The following is a 19,626-nucleotide window of genomic DNA, read 5'->3' as shown; positions in this document are numbered from 1 at the left end:
TGAACTTGCCATGAAGAAGATAGAAGAATAAAATAACATGCTAAAACAGAAGCCCTCTTTGACTGCTTTATTGCTTGTAGTTTGCATATATTGTTAAAACATACAACCTGCAACAAAATTAAGATGATAATGATGAGTGGAATCAGTATCCTAGCAGTCAAAATCCTAGTATGGAATCTTGTATCTTCCTCAAGGCTTTGGAGTTATAAAGTAGAACTGGGAGTCTGTCATGCATTGGCTGTATTACTAGAACAAGCTGTGCTGCGCTTTCCCAGCTGACCTGTTTGGCATGTGCTGACTACCATGATAGCAGCAGGGAGCGCCTGTTCTCACTGTAAGAATTGTTGGTAAAGTTGCTTCATAAAGCTAATGTGTGAGCAGAATCTGAGCAACAGAACTAATAACACAAAGCAATTGGCAAAATTTGTTGTGAAACAGAGTGGGGGAGATGCAATATTCATATTGGACCCCCTCACATTTATGTGTTCCTAAACAAACATGAAGATAAATAATACAAAAGTAAATATTGCACTCATCAGCAGAACGATCAAGTTTCCAATATCTTGAAATGAATTGACTTTTTTATAATTGCAGGGAGGAAAGTGAATACGTGGTTTGATTAATATGAATATAATCCTCACAAGTGCTATATTCTTTCCTCCTCTTCCAGCATGGAAACTTCATGCTGTCCTCTGACCAGTATACGTGCAATGCATCACCTCTCCTCAACAAATCAAAATGAAATCTAATGCAAGCAATAATAAACACCAGCTAATTATGACCCTTTAGAACAGTGTTTTTCAGCCTCCGGTCCATGGACCAGCACCGGTCTACTGGCAGTTTGTGAAAGAGCCATTGTGAAAAGTCCTCAGTAGTGCAATCACTTACAGCAGAACTATATGCATCTTTCAGTTAATATTCATGATGAGGTGCTACTTTGGCCATTGTGTGGAGGAGATAATGAACTTTTAACATTCATATAATGAACTTTTAAAATGAACTTTAAAATTTATGTTGGTAAATAAATTAATTAGCCCTATTCAAAAGAAGTACAAGTCTACACCTCCTTTGGTTGGCGTATTGTTGTGCTATATCTCCTATCATCCCTGCCTTTTGGTCCCGCTAGCTGAAGCTGATGGGGGTTGGAATCCAACAATATCTGAAGGGCCACATATTTTCCACCCCTGCTGTACAGCAGTGTCCTGCTTTGAACAGTGTGCTTTCTCTCTTTCAGTGACAACATTTCATTTTTGTTCCTTCTTGTAGCAAGAATTGATACATCCAGAACTTGAACACTGTATACTGTAATGAACTTCACCTCTCTATTGATTTGATTGGATATGGACTGTTCTGTCATTGGGAATTAGGAAAGTAGAGGGACCAATATTGCCCCTCATAAGGGTTGGTTATGAAGCTGGGTCAAGTCTCAACTAACAGGGAAGTCATGCCCATTTTTCTAAAGCAGGCCTAAGAACATGTGACTGACTTTTTTCAAATACAGTACACGCATAGTTTGGTAACAAGTAAAAAGGGGCTAATTTGGCACCTGGCAAGCCACAATATATGGCTAATAGATTACTAGTTTAGTGGATCACAAGTGGTACAGTCTGTCATTCTAAAAGGGGAGCGGGTGGAGGAGGACCAATTTGGCACCCTAACATTTGCCCTCAAAATTTGCACCACTACATCAGTCCCATCAAGGACACATTCCTATGACTTGAGTGCTTATAGTAATCCTGTGCAGAGGTGCCGCAGACCCAATCTTTTGTTCCCAATCCAACCACCCTGAATTTTTTTACTAGTCAGGTTATTTTGCTCATCTAGTTTGGGCATTTCTTAACCCCTCCTAGAGGGATAAGGAGACTGGAAGGGTTTCAGGATAGCTCATATCCTGGCATCTTGCTGCCCCCCCATGCTCCATTTTATCTCTCTCCAAGATTGCTTTTCTTACCTCAGAGGGCATCTACTATGGTTCTTCTGTATTAGCTGCGATAGGGAAGGGGTTGATTCTTCTCTTGCCTGCTCTGAGATTGGAGCACTGTTTTAGACCTCAGACTGGGGAATCTGTACGATCCTGTGGCCCTTCAGACACTGCCTAGAGGCCGCAGGATTGCTCTCTTAATCTTTTCTCTTTGAGTTAAATATTCTCTAGAATTGTGTGAAGTCTATCTCCTTTTTCTATTGTAATTTTTGCTTGTGTTGGTCTCAGCAAGGATTAGCTTGAATTACTTGACATTTTGCTGTGCATGATAGTTTGCTCTACTAGCAGATGTTACTTGATTCTTTTTGTTATTCTAATTCTAGGAAAAGCTCTTGTCCAGATCTCTCCAGAGAGGTGAAGATCTTCAATTTGACCAGGTTGGAAAAGCTTTCTTTTAAGATGTGTTACTAAACTTGAAAATAGAGTATCTGCCTATGAATTGTTGAAGATAGTCAGGTAAAATCTTAACATTGTCAGTAGTTATTAAAAGCTGGTGAACAAGAGTATGCTAAATGGAAATATATTAATTTGTCAAACATGCACATGGAAGGTTTAAATAAGGTATGTATACCTTTGAATTCTTTACTTCCAAAGCTGGAAGGATGACAAGAAACATCATAAAAGCCTTCCCTACAAAAATTCCTACAGGGTATAAATTAGTAAGGGTATTTTGGTTTATGCTGACATTGGTCGACAAAAATTTGGCTACATAAGTCAGTCAAATCCACTTTGTTGTGTTTATGACCAGCGATGGCTAGTTTGCCAGCCATGGATTTTCTTGGACCTGGCAACCATAGTCCTTTCTTTCATAACTTCCATATTGAACTGTTGCAGTGTTCTTTACCTGGATCTTCTCTTGAAGACAGTATGGAAGTTGCAGTGTATAATACTGCTGATTCTGTGTTGATTGGGGCAGTGAGATGTGAGTGTATCACACCAGGCTTGAAATCTCAAGCACTGGCTGCCAAAGAGTTACTAGACCCAATTTAGGGTGTTAAGTGGTAGTGTGCAAAGCCCTAAGTGACTCATGATCCAGGTCACAAAGGAGCACCTTCCTAGTTCTCACCAAACCAGGATTTAAGATCAGCCAGATCAGAAACTAATTAGAAACATATTTATTTGTGCACATATTTCAGGCAATCAACCCTGCTTATGCGGAAAACTTTGTTTCAAATTACTAGACTGACATGCCAGCAAAGATCTTTTGGAGATGTTTGCAACTGTGAATCAGTATTGGGCTGCCAACCCAACATGCGTATTAAAATCTTGTGTATGTAATACGTATCTCTGCATGTATATAACCTTGAGCCATACAATTTTAACTTCACAAAGGCCGAGTGTACATGCACAATTTTTATGTTTAGGCTTATATGCTTAGTCTGCTGTGCAAGGGTGATATTGAGTGGACTTTTAAGTAAAGTGAGCTGGTGAGTCCTGATCTTCCTCTCTGTGTTGTTTTGAGTAGCCACATACAACAGAAGTAAAGAAGGAAGATGTAGTTGTACTTCTCTCTTGCTAATATCAGAAGGCTGAAATAAGTTCCCCATATAGAACTTTTTAATTCCAGTCCCAGTGTTGAAACCATCATGTTAATGTTGATCAGCTCTCAAACTTCTACACTTAAACAAGATTAAAATCTGCTGGGCTCTCTGTTTGACCTTGAAATAAGTTCAGCATGGATGATACTTCTGAAATGGACTCTAAAAAGGAGTAATGATGATGCCACAGTGCACTGTACTGTTTACCTAGGGTGTTAGGTGTGCACTGAGGTACCCTCTTATCAAGCCTACATATGCATTCATCCATTCCTAACTAGGTGCATCAGGGACACTTGGGGTTACTGGCAAGCACCTACTAAGCATCACTTTGAACTTAATGTAAACTTCTAATCCAAATTTACATCGCTTTGCACATATACATGTAAATGGATCTCAATGTTTTGCTTTATGTACAAAAATGACAAAGCTTGCTACGGTATTATTCATTTCTAATCACACATAATGTGATTGTCTAAAATATGTAAGAGGGAATGCTGTGAAATAGTACTGAGCAGGTAAAGTACCTCATGGAATACCCTTTTTCTTTTTGCAGTTGATAAGCTCTATGAGCTCAGTAGCAGAGCACTGTCTCCCCTCCTTACTGCGCACCTTGTTTGATTGGTACAAACGCCAGAATGGAACTGACGATGAATCTTATGAGTACAGACCTCGATCCAGCACAAAATCTAAGGGGTGAGTGCATGTTGGTGATGACCAACTGTAGGATGTTTTGATTTGTGATATACTTGGATTTTAAATTTATTGCTGGGATAATTTAGCATTTTACTGTAAATAGTAATGAGCATTCTGTCCTAGTTTATGTTAGTCACATGTGTCCTTCCAGTCAGCTAAATGCATATCCAGCCCAATTTTTCATATCAGCCATCATGGGTAAGACATCTTGAACATCCAGCAACTAATACACATAGAAGATCAAATACTTAGCTATAGAAGGAGGGATGCTGAAAGGCTAAATAAGACGGTTATATATAGATGAGCTGAAAATGAGGTACAAGGCCAAACCTAAGCTGTAACTTGCACAGAAAATGGTCAGAGGAAGGCATTACTGCTTCTGAGAAGGTCAATAGTGCCGCTAGGTAATTTTAAACCTAGCTTTTTCAAAGAAGTTGAAGGAGTTCCAGGCAAGCAGAGTTGGCTATGGTGAGCCATGGCCTGCCCATGTCAGTCATGGTGTTGATTCCAGACCTGTTTACCACCCTGATCATCTGCTTCTTTCTTTAGTCAGCTTTGACCCCAAGGTCCAGTCCTAGCTGCACCATTGAAGATTACTTGCTTAAACAAGATTAAATGTTCTACCTAGAAATGATCAATCAGCACTTGCTAGCACACAGTACAGCATGTGCTGACATTCTCATTTGCTGACAGAGTCACAGAGAGAAAATGGAGGTAGTTCCAGATGCAGAGACTAGGGACAATATAACTGGACATAATTGTCTGCTGAGGCAGACTAAACATAGCAATTCCTGACTTTGTTTTTAAACATAAGAATGATAAATTCATGCAAGTTCCTCGTAGTTAATTTCCTAGTGGATTTTTCTAGTGGAACCTCATGTTAGCATTTTTTTTCTCTTTTTTTGCTGAAGTGAGATTATAAGGGTGATAAAGAATTGCAGTGCTGTCAGGGTTCATAGAACAGAAGAATGGAAAAGATGTGTTCAATTCTGTTGGCTAATTGTGCAAGTATCAATGGTTTTTTGTATGCCGGTTGCTGCAGAAAAACAGGTTGGTGTTGTTGCACTTGTGTCCTGGTGGGCTTCTTCCGGGCTGGCCGCTGTATGAACCGAACGTTGAGCTAAATAAAAGTTTGCTCTGATTCAGTATGGTTCTTTTTATTTTTTATAAACAATGAAAAATGTGAACCTCATATGTTTCTCTCTCTCTCTCTCTCTCTCCCTCTACTTCTCCTGTTTTAAGAGCCTGATACTATGTCAAATTTATTTTGATGTCTTTGTCTGTTTCAGGGATGAACAACAGCGTGAGAGGGATTATCTACTTGAAAGGAGGGACTTAGCTGTAGATTTTATTTTTTGTTTAGTTTTAGTAGAAGTTCTAAAACAGGTAAGCCCATTAATTTATATGAGCTGTGTACTCTCCATGATATGCTGTTTGCTTTTATTTGTTTAAACAACTGAACATTTGTGTAGTCTTCTTTAGATGCTTATATACAAAATAAGCCCTTCATAAGCAGAGGTCATGTGGTATTACAGTAATCCTTTCATCTGCTATAACATTATTTGTTTCCTAGGCTTTTTTCTCTCATTCTGTAAAATGTAAAATCCCGATCCATTTAAAAAAAAAATGTCCCTCATATTTCACTGAAAAAAAAATTAAATAGTGGAATGCATTTTATTTACTCAAATCCCCACTTTCCAAACAGATTAAAATATTCTGTTTGTAGTTTGGATGTGTACTTATTCAATTATACTATACTTTACAATCAGATAAATGGATAAATTTGTGCATCATGCTAAGTCACCCTGAAAATATACCACAGTAGGCTCCTGACTTGTCTACTACTCCTGAAAGAACAACTGCTTGCTCAGGAGTTTGCCATCTCTTGTTTCTCCTCTTAGTCCACCTGGCTGCTGCCAGTACCCTTAGCAGAAATCCTTTTTTCCTGCATTGGTACTCTTGTCTACAACTGGTATGCTAAGTTTGTCAGTTCACAAGAGAGACTCCACCTACCCACATCAGAGCAGAAAATGGAAGTAATTTTATGAATCGGGGGCACATTCACACATTTTGCAAAATTCCAAGATTCCTTGTTTACACATACTTTCTGTTGTCAGTATCCCTGTCAATTTCATCCTATGTTTCTGTGCTTCCCTTGCTAAAAGGCTGCTTTACCTTGTATTGAAATAACAGCACATGCTCCTAAACACTCCTTCTCTCCCAGCAACTCTCCAGCCCCAGCACCTTCATTCTCGTCGGTTTCCCCCTCTGATCTGCAGCAGGAAAGTTATAGACCATTGAACAAGTTCATAAAACTTATGCAGATTTCAAGGCAGAGTTGAGACAGAATAAGTATGCACACACAAATGTCAAAGCAGTCAAGTGATATAGATCACTATCAGTATGCACATTTCATAGCAGAGCAGAGGGGTAAATTGCGTGGATTTCAAGGAAAAACAGTAAAATTGAAAAGAAAATTGTGCAAATTTCCTAGCAGCTAACATTCACTCTGGTGCAGTTGTGCAGGACCAGAAAAACATTGCAGATGCCTTGGGATGCTCTCTGTCCCTTTCTTCAAGATTTCTATTTTTTAAAATTCATCCTGTGGTGAAGATCACTGAGATGGGAGCAGGGTGAATGATGGTAGCACTAGTGAAATTGCAAGGAACAAAACGGGGTTTTGGCACTCTAGCTGTTCCCAGAAACCCAAGTTAAAATCACCCTGATTGGTCTGGACATCACAACAGGTTACCCTGAGATCAAACCAATCCTAAACAATCCATGGGTTGTTTTTCGTGGTGCTTTGTTTGTGGAAAAGTTCTCTGGGTTCCAAGCCATCCTGCAACTACCCACAATAACAGCTCAGTGTGACTTAGCATGAGAAGTCAACCAGGTCACTATCCAAGCAGTAAAGGCATTGTGTACTCTTTATGTTACAGATTCCTGTTCATCCAGTGCCTGACCCTTTAGTTCATGAAGTTCTAAATTTGGCTTTTAAGCACTTTAAACACAAGGAAGGGTAAGTACATTTTTAAAACTTTATTTTTCAAAAGTTCCTAAGTGTCTTCTGATTATTGAGTTGACACTAGTCACTCTGATGTTGCAGATAAGATTCATTCTTCTTTGTGGTCTCCGTGCATTGCTCATATGACTCCATACCTATGCAGGTGTATTGGGAAGAATTTTCCAGCTAAACTTATTTTGGTGGGAGCCTCTCCCCTCCCTCCTCCTGCTATAATTATTTTTCATTTTTATCAGATAGCTAAATTTTATTACACTTTTTCTTAAATAATATTTTAAGACTACAGTGGAATCCTAAACATGTTAAGTCAAAAGTAAGTCTGGCTGGCTTCTGTTGGACATACTACTAGGGACATGCATGCAAGATCAGAGTCTAAAAGAACCTAGATCTTAAGAAAAGAAAAATATAAAAATATTACTCAAATTAAGTCTTAAATAATGTATGTATAATACAGCTAAAAGCGCATTGTAGATTTTTGCTAATATTAGAATATTATCCATTACTAACCTTAGCACTCTATTTAAGATATTAAAAGAGAAGCCTTCTTGAAATTAGTAGAGCTATGAACCATGTGACAAAATTCCTACCCAGTTGTGTCATCCTTGGTACTTAATGCAGCACCAGTGTAGGATGGAAGGCCAGTGAGAATGGAGAATTACTGTGGTCCATAGGGATATTAATTGCCTCACCTGATGGCATTTCAATTACTGTTGAGGATATTTTTGTTTAACCAAGAATTTTCCAATTTTAATTCCTCACTTGGTTGAGATTTTCTGTTCTATTGGTAATTTTTATTTCAGTTTTGCCAAGTGCTGTACACCACTCTGGAATTCATTTGTAAAAGGTGATATATACATATTTCAAATAAATGTAGGTTATAGCTATATGTATATTATTAAAGGTCATTTTGATTTTTTGTTTTTTGTTTTTCTATTTAAGCTTGATAGCTCCTTCCAATAGATGTTGCATCTCTTATGACTGGGTGCAACATTGTATCTGCTGTAGACATTAAGCATAAACATATTTGTGGCTTTTATTCTGTATACTTTTACTTCATCACAGGTATTCAGGAACCAACACTGGGAATGTGCATATTATCGCAGATTTATACGCAGAAGTGATAGGGGTTCTTGCACAGTCAAAGTAAGCCGCTCCTTTTTGATAGCTTCTAAGGTTCAAAAGTTTTAATGTTTTGACTCATGTTTATATGTACATCTGTATGAATGAGGATAAAATTCTTGTCCTAACAATAGCATTTAAGAATTTGACATCTTTCAGTGGTTCATTGCTAGATAAATTGCTATCCTTTGCTCATGTCAAGGTGTTTCATTTCACTCTGAATGTGGAAGTGCTTTCTTGTTCTTATTTTAACAGAGAAAAATAATTTTGAATGAGCTGCCTATGCTAAAGATAGAATTGATACTTTGGAACCCTGTAAAAATAACATGATGTGGAATACAAGGGGACAGACAATCTTCCTCCACCTCTCTTTTTGAAGGAAACTGTTGGAAGTATTATACCAGGCCCTTTTCCATATTGTCTAAATGCTCCAGGCTTTTCTGTATGGACTTACAGTAGTCATCTTAAACGAGCATCCTATTGGTAGGAAAATCTCTGGAATAATTTCTGTTTAAATTATTTCTAAGAGTCTTGGTGTCTTTCTTTCCTTTTTCTAGGTTTCAGGCTGTGAGAAAGAAATTTGTCACAGAATTAAAAGAACTACGACAAAAAGAACAAAGTCCTCATGTGGTACAAAGTATCATCAGCCTAATTATGGGGATGAAGTTTTTCAGAGTAAAAATGTATCCCGTAGAAGATTTTGAAGCATCATTTCAGTTCATGCAGGTAAATTATTTTATTGGTTTATGTCATCATGGTACATGCTGTTTTACAGGGTACAAGAACCAAAGACACTGAAAACTTAAAATAAGACTGATGAAATGGAGGGGAGGGGAGGGGAGGGCATAAAACCCCCCAGCAAGAAATGGTTAAACGAAATCTGTGATGCCTTCAGTTATGCATATTTAGGCTTCATTGCACACTTACTTAATAATCTAAGTCAGAGTGTGATTTGAAGGAAGCAGAAGAGGCAGGCACAAAACAGATATTCTGGATGGCATTTCAAAGTGTATTAGAAAATAAGGGAGAAAGAATGGACTCTTTAGAGGTTACTGGAGATCTTCAGATGGCCGAGGGTGGTAGAGCTGAAGGAATGAAGGTCACAGCAGGAATGTTTAAGATATAAGAGTGAAGAGAAAAGGTGGGCCAGGTGATGTAAGGCTTAAAGGCAAAAAAATGAAACAAAAAACATGATTTTTCTAGACCTTGGGAATGAAGAAGAAGCCAAAGTTAGGAATATAAGAAATTGTGTCATGTTCTGAACTCAAATGTTTATAATTAATCATGGTTTCCCATTTTGTCTGAACTTTGAAATTATGGTTGCAAGGTTCAAAACTAAGCAGGATCTTAAACCAACTTCATGACTATATTTTAAGATCTTTGTTATTTCCTAATCTTATAACCATAGTTTCTCTACAACTGGGAAATTTATTTAGGTATGACATACAACTAAGGAATTTGAGCAATAATAATTGCTAAGTTGGGCGGGGAAGAAGAGAAAAAAATGGACAACCAAATCCAAAGCAAATCACAACTAACTTGTACTATTCGTTTTACTAGGAGTTTTGCATAGCCTTTTTGAATTTGAGCCTAATGAAGTTGTTTTATTTCAGTTTTTTTAAAAAAATAATTCTGTACAAAGAAATTTCAATATGCCAGTTGAGGAATATGAGTTAACAGTAGGTATTTTTGCTACTGAAAGCTGTTTCTGAGATGTGCATGAGAATCATCTTTGTAAGCAACTTGTATATAAACCATTGGTCTGTACCTCAGTATTATCTACATACATTGAACTGCAAAGACTCTCCAGGCTTTCAGACACATTTCTTTCACCAGCCCATCTGAAGATGGGGCCTAGCATGTCCTCTACCACAGCAAGTTATGGTCCTTCTGTAAAGTAGCACAGAGAGCTACTGTGCCTTGTGTGGGCTCAGTATATTGCAGCTGGTATGTACAAAATATTCTGAATAATCATGTTAATTTAAAAGGCCATTGATTTGATTTGTTATATTTGAAAATGTGATGGCCTTCATAATTATGAAAACTGCCAAGTAAATGTGGCATGGTTTCCAAGTTAATTTTATTTTAGCTATTTTAGTTGACTCTGTTAGTTTTTTAGCTACAGTGCTTAGGATTTTTTTGCATGTGGTTCTTGTAGTGAAACAGAAAGTTGTACAGCAGAAGTCTTACAGCTGTCTCTTACAGGAATGTGCGCAGTACTTCTTGGAAGTGAAAGATAAGGACATAAAGCACTCACTTGCTGGCTTGTTTGTAGAAATTCTCATCCCTGTTGCTGCTGTAAGTAAATTTTATTCTTCCATAAAAGGTTTGTGTGATGGGTGAGAGGAATGCCCGCCCCCACCCTGTAGAATATGGGACTCCAACACAGACAACTGTTTTTTGACTTATTAATGCTTTTTGAAGATATATTCAAACATGTTTATATTCTGAACAAAACCTTGTTTTTTCTGTCATTTTAAACACATGGGTGTATTTTTTTTTAAAGTAGGACAAGAGATTAGAATCATAGCCTTCAGGCATCAATTGTTTAAAATAATGGGCTAGCCTTACATATTGAAGGTCAAAGCATTGCCTTCACAGCTTTGAAGAAAATATACATTCCTACTCACTTTCTGAATAGAAACATTTATCTTTGCAAAATGGTATTTTAAAAAACTTATTTTTGTTGTATAAACTCTATATACTGTTACGGCATAAAAATAAACCTATTCTATGTATGCTTACATTTGTAACTTAAAATAAGATGATTAACTAAAAGAAATTTACTTGGATTATAGATTTATTGATCTATTTTGCACATCATGGTGGCAAGTTGTGGATTGTTTAAGCGACAGTTCGCTGGGATGCATACTGCCTGTGACCCACTTCTGTTTGCTGTAAAAACCTCTGATCTGTCTGACTGGAGCTTCTTCGTATGATACGTAATTCCAGCCAAAGGGTGGTCTAGGTTCTAAATAAGTTAGTTGTGAATGCATGGTTTGTTGTTCAGTTAATGCTGACGACAGAAGCAGCTTGTGCACAGCACACATTATGGCAAATTGTGGGTTATTTAACCCACAGTTTACCACTATGAACTGCCCCATGTGTAGTAGCCTATTAGCTTAGAACAATACAATATGATAATACTCATTAGCATGTGTGAAGCCATCTCCATGAAGAGCAAGTGGTTTCTGATCCAAGCTGTAGTGTCTAACATCCAGCTAACAAAAATTATTATTTTCAATTATTTCTCAGAGGTATCAGGGAGATACTACATTTATTAAGAACTTGGAGTGGGTTGATACGAAGACATGGGAACTCAAGATTCTTACCTGGTTTCCTTATTTTCCTCAGTAATGATGCCTCAACAGGCATCAAGATTTCATTATTGTTCAAAACTAAATAGCTGTATTTTTTATTGCTTGACTAAATGTTATGCTGTGGAATTAATTGCACATTAATTTCATTTGAGTAGCAAGACTTAAGTGAAATCTGTAAGATTATGTATATTGCTTAATCCTCTGGATTTTTATCTTTTTCTGTTTGTGAATATTTTCATTGATCTTTTAAAAAAGAGATTTATCTGTTTCTTTATTGTGATACTAGGCTGTTAAAAATGAAGTGAATGTGCCATGTCTGAAAAACTTCGTGGAGATGCTTTACCAGACTACCTTTGAGCTGAGCTCAAGAAAGAAGCACTCATTGGTATTTAAGAAATAATTTAAGTTCTTTAATAATTGTTCAGAATAGAATTTGTACAAAATAATTAGTACTTCAGCAAAACAATTAGTCATATAGCAGATGCCAGGAATGGCCAGTACATGAAGTCCCATGGCCAATTTTTCAGGTGTATTGCACCAGTGATAAGAGAAGAAGTGAGGACTGTTGTATCATGGTTAAGTCTGGATGCTAATGCTAAGGTATGCTTTCTGTTAAAATAATAATATTTTTTCTGTTGTGGGATGGTGCATAACTTTTATTTTGGCTTTGATTTGTGAAATCAAACTACTCAACAATCATTGTAAGAACTATCTTCCCAGGGAAAAATTCCAGCTACTTAGATCACTTGATTTTAAGTTACAATTCTTAGAACTCTGAAAAATTCTTCCTGCTATTTTAAGTATTTTTTCCAATGCCATTCTAATCTAATACTGAGGGAAATGTTATACCCATTATATACTGCTTACTATTGCATTAAAGTGTTAAACTACCTTTTTATTTCTCAAAAGTCGATGGGACTATAATAATTTATTTTAGTGCAGTAATTTATGCAGGTATTCACTGTTAAAACCTATTCAGAATGTACATGCTTTTGAAAGGCATTTCATTGTATCATTAAATTTATTGAAAAGTTGAGATGCACCATGGCTACCAAAAGAGCTTTTAAACTTACTTAACTTAGTAACTGGCTACATTAGCCTATAACAAAAAGGAAGTTATCCTGGTTTAATAAATTGCAGTGTACATTAGCAACATATTCTTGCACACAGCTCATTCAATCCTTATGTGCTGTTCAGGGTCACACAAATGTAGAAATAGAGCCAGTTTGCACAGCTTAGCCTTATATCTGAACCCAGGGTCATGCATTATTGCACTCTAGGATGTGTAAACCAGCAACAAGCCCAGATTTGAAGCTAGTTTATAATCTAGACTTGTTTGGAGACCAAAAAAGCATAATCCAAGGTTGGAATGTAATGATCCGTTCACATGTAATAGTGGCAAATCACAGGTTGATTAACCCACAGTGTGCCATGCAGTATGCTGGTGTATGCTACCACTAATTTGCATATGCTAAATGAATTCTTGATTAGGTTGATTGGAGTTTGCTCTAAACTTGGATACTTTAAGTTAATTTTGGACTAGGTTTAGGTGACATATTGTGACTTGTTGTGGGTTATTAACCCATTGGTTATTATTGAGACATGGTTTAGATCATGGGTTATGAGGTTGAGCTTTACCGTAACTCACACTCACCAGTTTTATATGACATGAGTAGGAGTTGCATATACAAATGAGACCTGCAACTTCATTTTGTGCTTTAGCTTTACAGTAGGTTAAATAACCCATGGTGGACTATTTTGTTTTGTGAACAGGCCCATTGTAGGTTAATCACAGGTTGTTTATCCCACAATTAACCTATAGTGCCACTATGCAGGTGACATGGAACAATTTCTGATTGGTCCATTCACATCTGCCAAAGCAAATCTTGTGTTAATCTGATTTGCTGCTGCTATTTGCAAACTGGGACTTTGTCTAATATTTTAACTGCTTATGCTAATGAGTGGCCCTCTAGCCCACTGTGGTTTAGAATGAAAACAGTTTTGGCCTCTTGTTACATGCAAATGTGGCAATAGTATATGAAACAAAATTAATGGGAAACTCTTTTCCTATTCTCTCAGGCTTTGTATCCATTGATCACCTGCTTGTTGTGTGTCAGTCAGAAGCAGTTTTTTTTAAATAACTGGCATATCTTCCTGCAGAATTGTCTATCCCATTTAAAGGTAAGGGCTATTCTTTTAACACTCATGAATAATAAATGCCAAATAAAATAATTGTCATACCTTAGAAAGGAACTTCTAAAACTGTGCAACACCTTGGAAATTTTTATACAAAGTTATGCAAAAATGGCAAAACATATTGGAAAAAAGTCCATGTTGTGGATTAGCCATGAAATTATATAATTACACATTATCTAATAGAGGTAAGGATGTTTCAAACTGTTATTCCCATCTTAAGTTCTGATCCTTATAATAAAAGAGATAGCTCCATCTAGTGAAAATTTAAGAAAATTTAAGAATATAAAATGCATAAATAAGATCTGATTTCTGATAGTGTTCTGCTCATACATAGGAATTTTTCAGTTCCCTTCCAGTGTCAAGTCTCTGTACCACTTGCCCAAGTTCTGGAACTTCTTCAGTGCCCTGTGAGGTAGAACAGCTGGCACTGGAGGGTGGTTGGAGTGGTTGGGCATTTGGTGGGAAATAAAATGCTACCATCAGTTTAGAAGGGTTTTATATTTTTCTTCCAATGGCAATCTGTCTTCCCACATTATATCTGTTTTTATTGTGTTATAGAAAAGGTGTGGACAATAGGCCCAAAATCTTGTTTATGGTGTGATTCAGCCACAGTTAAACAATTTTGGACATGTTACTTTATTGAAAGGGATGAAATGTTAAGCTGTGGTTTGATTCAGCTAGTAATCCTTGTGAGCATATAGGCATTGCTGATGTACAAGAGCATATATTCCTTTGGTAAGACTGATTTATTAACAATTTTATGTCATAATTTTACTGGCAAAAAATTGAACAGATTTTTGTTGATAGTATATTATTGTTAATGTTTGTGTTCTTGTAGTTCATTCTGTTGCCAATGTTCATCTTCAACTTCAGGATTGTGCCTGTGGTTTAAATTCTGTAAGCCACTGTGAGAAATGCAAAATAGCAGCTGAGTGTTCTATTACAGAATTCTATTTCTTCTTCCACCTAATATCATCTTATACTTTGTCCAGGTTTTGTATTTTTCTTTTACACATTTGCAGGTCTTCTGCAATGTCTTCTTTTTATTTGTCTCTGTCTCCCTGCAATTGCAGCTTTTTCTGTGTAGAAAATAGAAGGGAATGCTGAAATTTCTTTGAGGTCTTGTGTTTAGAAAACTTATGCTGCTGACAATGGATGTATAAAAACTTCCATTGCCAGGGACCTGAATTAATGATCAAAAAGCATGCATTATATATTTCAATCTGTGCGGGATTTGTCCCTTTAACAACATAACATTTTATCAGGGGCTCTGTTCAATAGAAATTTTACATAACAGTTATAACATAATCTGTATATTAGGGTTTCTTCTCAGGAAAATTTTCACACTAAGACTGATGACTATGTGTATGATTTATACTACAGAGTACTAAGACTTTGAAAAAATGAAATGCAGAGAATTACTTTTGACCAAACTCTGAGACTGACTAATAGAACTGCAGGCTAAGTTTGGTGTTAGTGCCTATGTACAATTCCTAACTGTTCTTTAACTATGTCCATTTCTGTTTTATCAGGCCTTAGGAAGAGATAATATTTGATAGCTTATATCAATTTATGAGGTCGGAAAGATGGCAAAAGAGTAAATTGTCTTTGAAGAAAGGTGAAAGGTGATTTTATCCACTCAAAAGGAGAGGTTGAGAATAGGCCTCAATCCTATGTACTCTTTTGCCTGCTCCCTTCACCACAGGGAGCAGTGAGCAACTCAGCTATGAGATCCCTTTACCCCAGTGAATTTAACCCTACAATGGCTTTGTTAGCTATACCAGTTTAAGGTTATAGTCCGCATTACAGAATTTAAGTGAATGATAGCCACATAGATAATATATACTGGAGGATAAGATTCTTCAGTTGAAGGTAGATCCTATACATGTCTACCCAGAAATACTTTTCAGTGCAATTAGACTTAATGCCTGGTAATTGTATATAGGATTGTAGCCTAGTTGGTTGACATGCATAATGGAGATAGGAATGAAAAACAGAAAGAAAAAAAATCCTTTTTGGATATAAATATCCTTTATTGGGATATAAATCCAATAAATGAATAAATAAGAAAAAGGAAGTATTTTATATAAGGAGAATAATATATTTTCATGCAATAATAATGCAAGTTATTTTTCTTTATTTAGAATTGTAGCAGCTAATCATAGAAATCAGAAGAGTGTAGCAATCACAAGATAATACTCTGATGCCAGTTCAACACTGGGATCAGGTCCAGTTTTGATTCAAAGGTTATCTAATTTGACTTAGTACTGAACCTGATTCAGCATTTGAAAATCAAAGGCTTCATACCTTCCACTGACTAAATTAAAGAGCAGTAATAATTTTTTCTCTTTGTCAGAACTGGACAACATTTGTAGGCATAATTTTTCTTAGGAGGGGATTATATCTACCAGAAATTAGAAAGATAGGCACAATGGTTGTTTTGCAACACACCTTTATTTGAATTTATTTTATGGGAACTGCTGACAAGTTTTTATTTCTTGGCAATATTGGATGGAATTTGCAGGCATAGTTGCCCCTTCTAGGTGGATTGAGCCTGCCATATTTCAGATGAACAGTTGCCAGTCTTTGTGCTGCCTTTACATTTTGAAAGTGTTGGGGGGGCAAGGCCCCAGGTTCCTTTCATTATTTTGAAAATGACAGGCAGCACAGAGTTGGCCATATGGAATAAAACTGTAAAGTTTTAGAAGGCTAGGCACAGTGATTTATGTAGGAGGAGGGCCCCCACAGTTTGGGATGGTGGTTAAGTAATTTGCTTACTCTTCCCATGATTTTTGGACAATTTGTATAGAAATAGCATATATCATCAAGCTTTTTTTATACAAGAAAACTACAGAGTTTCTGAAGGGTAGGTGCAAGAGCTAGGGAGTTACAGTGGCTGAACTAATTTAAAGCTTTTTTTCATAGGGAAGCTTGGAAGCATTGGAGGAGAGCCTGTTTCACAGGCCAATGCTTGCCCGTTCTCAAAATAAAGTGATAAAGAGCTCCTGGTAAAATGTGTTTTATGATTAGAAGTAGGCCTGTTGGTCATTCTGCCCCTTCCCATCAGTGCTTAGAGAAATGAAAGCAAACAGCACTATTTTTGAGAGATATTGTCTGCCTTTCCAAAGCTGAAATCTGAATGAAGCTTTGTGCAGATTTACGTCTGGTCAAATTGCAGGGAAACCTGTTTCACTTTGAAAAGCATGAGGAACAGTTAGAAGGGACCAGATTCATTTTGTGCTTCAGGTGGATTTGATGCACATCCCTCATAGAAATATTTTTAGAACTTTAAGAACAGCCAGGGAGATTTTTATATTATTTTTATTACTGCTTTTCTATGATAAGCAGGCCTCTGAGCCACACCAGAAACTGCTTTTGAAATTGTCAATTTTCAAGAATGATATCCTTTGCAGCTGGCAGGGCAGGCAGCTTTTCAACAAAAGCCCTGTTTTGATCCATGAATTTAGGTATTTTGAGTCTTTGGATCCTAGCCAAAGAAAATTAAGCATTTTAATAGATATTAGCCAAGTTTGGCATAGGTAAATCTGATTGCCAGAGGTTGGTAGCAAATGCTAGGAGATGCAACTGAGAGGTAGTATGCTAAACATGGTGAATCATTTAGGGTGTTCAAATAATGCATACCTGCAATAGTCTTATCTGCCAAAATCTTGTTTCTGCTGAATAGAGCCCTAGTAAATAGCTTTCTGTTTGTGCTTTTTATTTTATTTTATTTCATTTTATTTCATCTAACATGCATGTGCTTCCCATTCTCATGTTTGTTATGTTTTGCTGTCTTGCATTGCTTTATTTAGATGCCATCTAACAACAGTATCAGGAAACAAATAGAAACGCTTCAGGTGAGTTACTATGTTGTAATAGCAAAGTAAGAAATAGCTTTGTTTCTTGGCTTTCTCTGTGTTGCATTGTATGTCCTGCTTGGTTTTGTAAAAATAGTAATCATTCTGGCAACTGGCTAAGAGTAGCTAATCTGCAAAAGGAGTAATGTAGTGACAACTGACAGGAAAAAAAGCTGTGTACCCATTTAAAGCTTCATGTGTTTTCAGTTCATAGGAAAACATGTTTCTTTGTCTTAAAAAGTTAAACAACCTTCATTTTCATGCCTTCTAATGGGCCACAGAGCTATTTTGCACATTATTTTACAGTGCTCATTTTATAGATTGCTTGAGGTCATAGGATTGCTTTTGCATCCGTTGTTAAAATGTACTCACAGAAGCAATTATAACACTCAGAAGTAATAATTCTCTTTCCTGTCTTTATAGAGAAATATCAGAAATATTTTAGATAAGTTAAACTTTCCAGTTTCTAATTACATTTGAATACCTAGTGTTTTGCCATTTTAGCAACAATTGTTAGATATTTTTAAATGCTTAGAACAAAATGCTAACAACCATTAAAAGTTTAATTGTTCAAAAGTTTGGCCTTACCAATGGCTTATCTTAGTAAAGCAGAATATAAATTAATTGTCCCACAATGGGTTTGATGAATTCAAATCTAGATTTAGGCCAGCAACAAACTAGGATCCCAGCATGAGATATCACAACAATGTATCTATTTCTGGTTAGTTGTCAGTTTATGTGAAGTTAGGCATAAATGGGCTGTATATACAAGCATATTACTCATTCACAATCAATCAGACTAAGCTGGGAATCTGGTCATATTGTTGTGTGCATGCCCTTTTTAAAGAAAAATTAAACAGTTCATTTGTGTCCTGGTTCTCACATAGCATTAACTAGTAGTGTGTGTTATGGTATTCTAGGTTTCCATGATTTGTGAATGCAGCTGTGCTAATGAACCATCACAAACAACCAGAAAAATAACTCATTTTTTTGTTATTGGATGGTTTAAAACTTGAGTTATTGCTAAAGTGAACTTAAATGTGGGTTGTTCTTGGATTGTTTGCCAGACTACAGAGGCAGTGGACAATAACAAGTACAAAAAACCCCCAAAATTATGTTGCAGTACTACAGCACTTAAAAGGCATTTGGTGTCAGTGAGGGAGCAGGCAAAGGAGAAGGGAAACAAACAACCCAAGGACTGAAAAAAAGAATCCACTGGGGGTTTTTTCAACTGTCTGCTAGACCAAAGCCTGGGTAGAGCAAGAAACCATGGATAAAATACATAGTGTGTGAGTATTCTAGGCAAACCAATGCAGTATATAGTTGGTTTGGTTTAGAGAAGTAAACCAAATGTGTGTTACACTAATAGAGAAGTAAAATGTGTGTTACACGAATAAAAAAAAAAACTCTTGCTAGTTATTTGTGGCACCTTTCACCTTTGAGGGGTATCACCTTTTTAGAAAGGACAGGAAGGGAAAGAGGGATGGGGGCATGGCTTTATATGTCAGGGAAGGGATAGGATGCAGTGAGATAGAATGCAGCACAGATGGGGATTCGGTAGAGGCAGTCTGGGTGAAATTTAGGGGTTTCGACAGGGAAAGAGACCTGACAGTGGGGGTATGTTATCGCCCTTCAGGTCAACTTGAGACCCTGGATGATGTCCTGACAGGCCAGATTCTAAGGATATCTCAGGGGAGAGACACAGTAATTATGGGAGATTTCAATCTCCTGGATATTAGTTGGGAGACTCACTCGGCGGTGACAGCCAGGTCACGTTGCTTCTTAGAAGCTATAGAGGGAGGGTTTTTCACACAGAGGGTCCGAGAGGCGACGAGGGGGGAAACATCCTTGACTTGGTCTTGACCAATAGAGAGGAGTTGATAGATGAAGTACAGATTAG

At 36.9% G+C, this 19,626-nt stretch overlaps 1 protein-coding gene across 15 annotated transcripts in view; it reads left to right on the top strand.

Moving 5' to 3' along the window:
- The window catches only part of FRYL (FRY like transcription coactivator), a 177,712-nt gene that overhangs the window by 73,304 nt on the left and 84,782 nt on the right, over nt 1-19,626 (top strand). For 10 of the 15 annotated variants that reach the window (XM_044417666.1, XM_044417664.1, XM_044417667.1 and 7 more), the window contains 10 exons: nt 2,305-2,358; nt 4,073-4,212; nt 5,502-5,598; nt 7,152-7,231; nt 8,297-8,377; nt 8,911-9,079; nt 10,559-10,651; nt 11,960-12,058; nt 13,753-13,854; nt 17,682-17,726. In XM_044417666.1, the coding sequence (XP_044273601.1) occupies nt 2,305-2,358; nt 4,073-4,212; nt 5,502-5,598; nt 7,152-7,231; nt 8,297-8,377; nt 8,911-9,079; nt 10,559-10,651; nt 11,960-12,058; nt 13,753-13,854; nt 17,682-17,726 (960 nt within the window). Of the gene's footprint in view, nt 1-2,304; nt 2,359-4,072; nt 4,213-5,501; nt 5,599-7,151; nt 7,232-8,296; nt 8,378-8,910; nt 9,080-10,558; nt 10,652-11,959; nt 12,059-13,752; nt 13,855-17,681; nt 17,727-18,996; nt 19,016-19,626 lie in introns of those variants that run through there. The other 5 variants (XM_044417662.1, XM_044417661.1, XM_044417660.1 and 2 more) reach the window with 3 other exon arrangements.

Source organism: Varanus komodoensis, unplaced genomic scaffold (genome assembly GCF_004798865.1).
Source record: "Varanus komodoensis strain SLA01 unplaced genomic scaffold, ASM479886v1 scaffold9, whole genome shotgun sequence".
NCBI classification, from domain to species: domain Eukaryota; kingdom Metazoa; phylum Chordata; class Lepidosauria; order Squamata; family Varanidae; genus Varanus; species Varanus komodoensis.
This window is presented reverse-complemented; position numbering and strand designations above follow the sequence as displayed.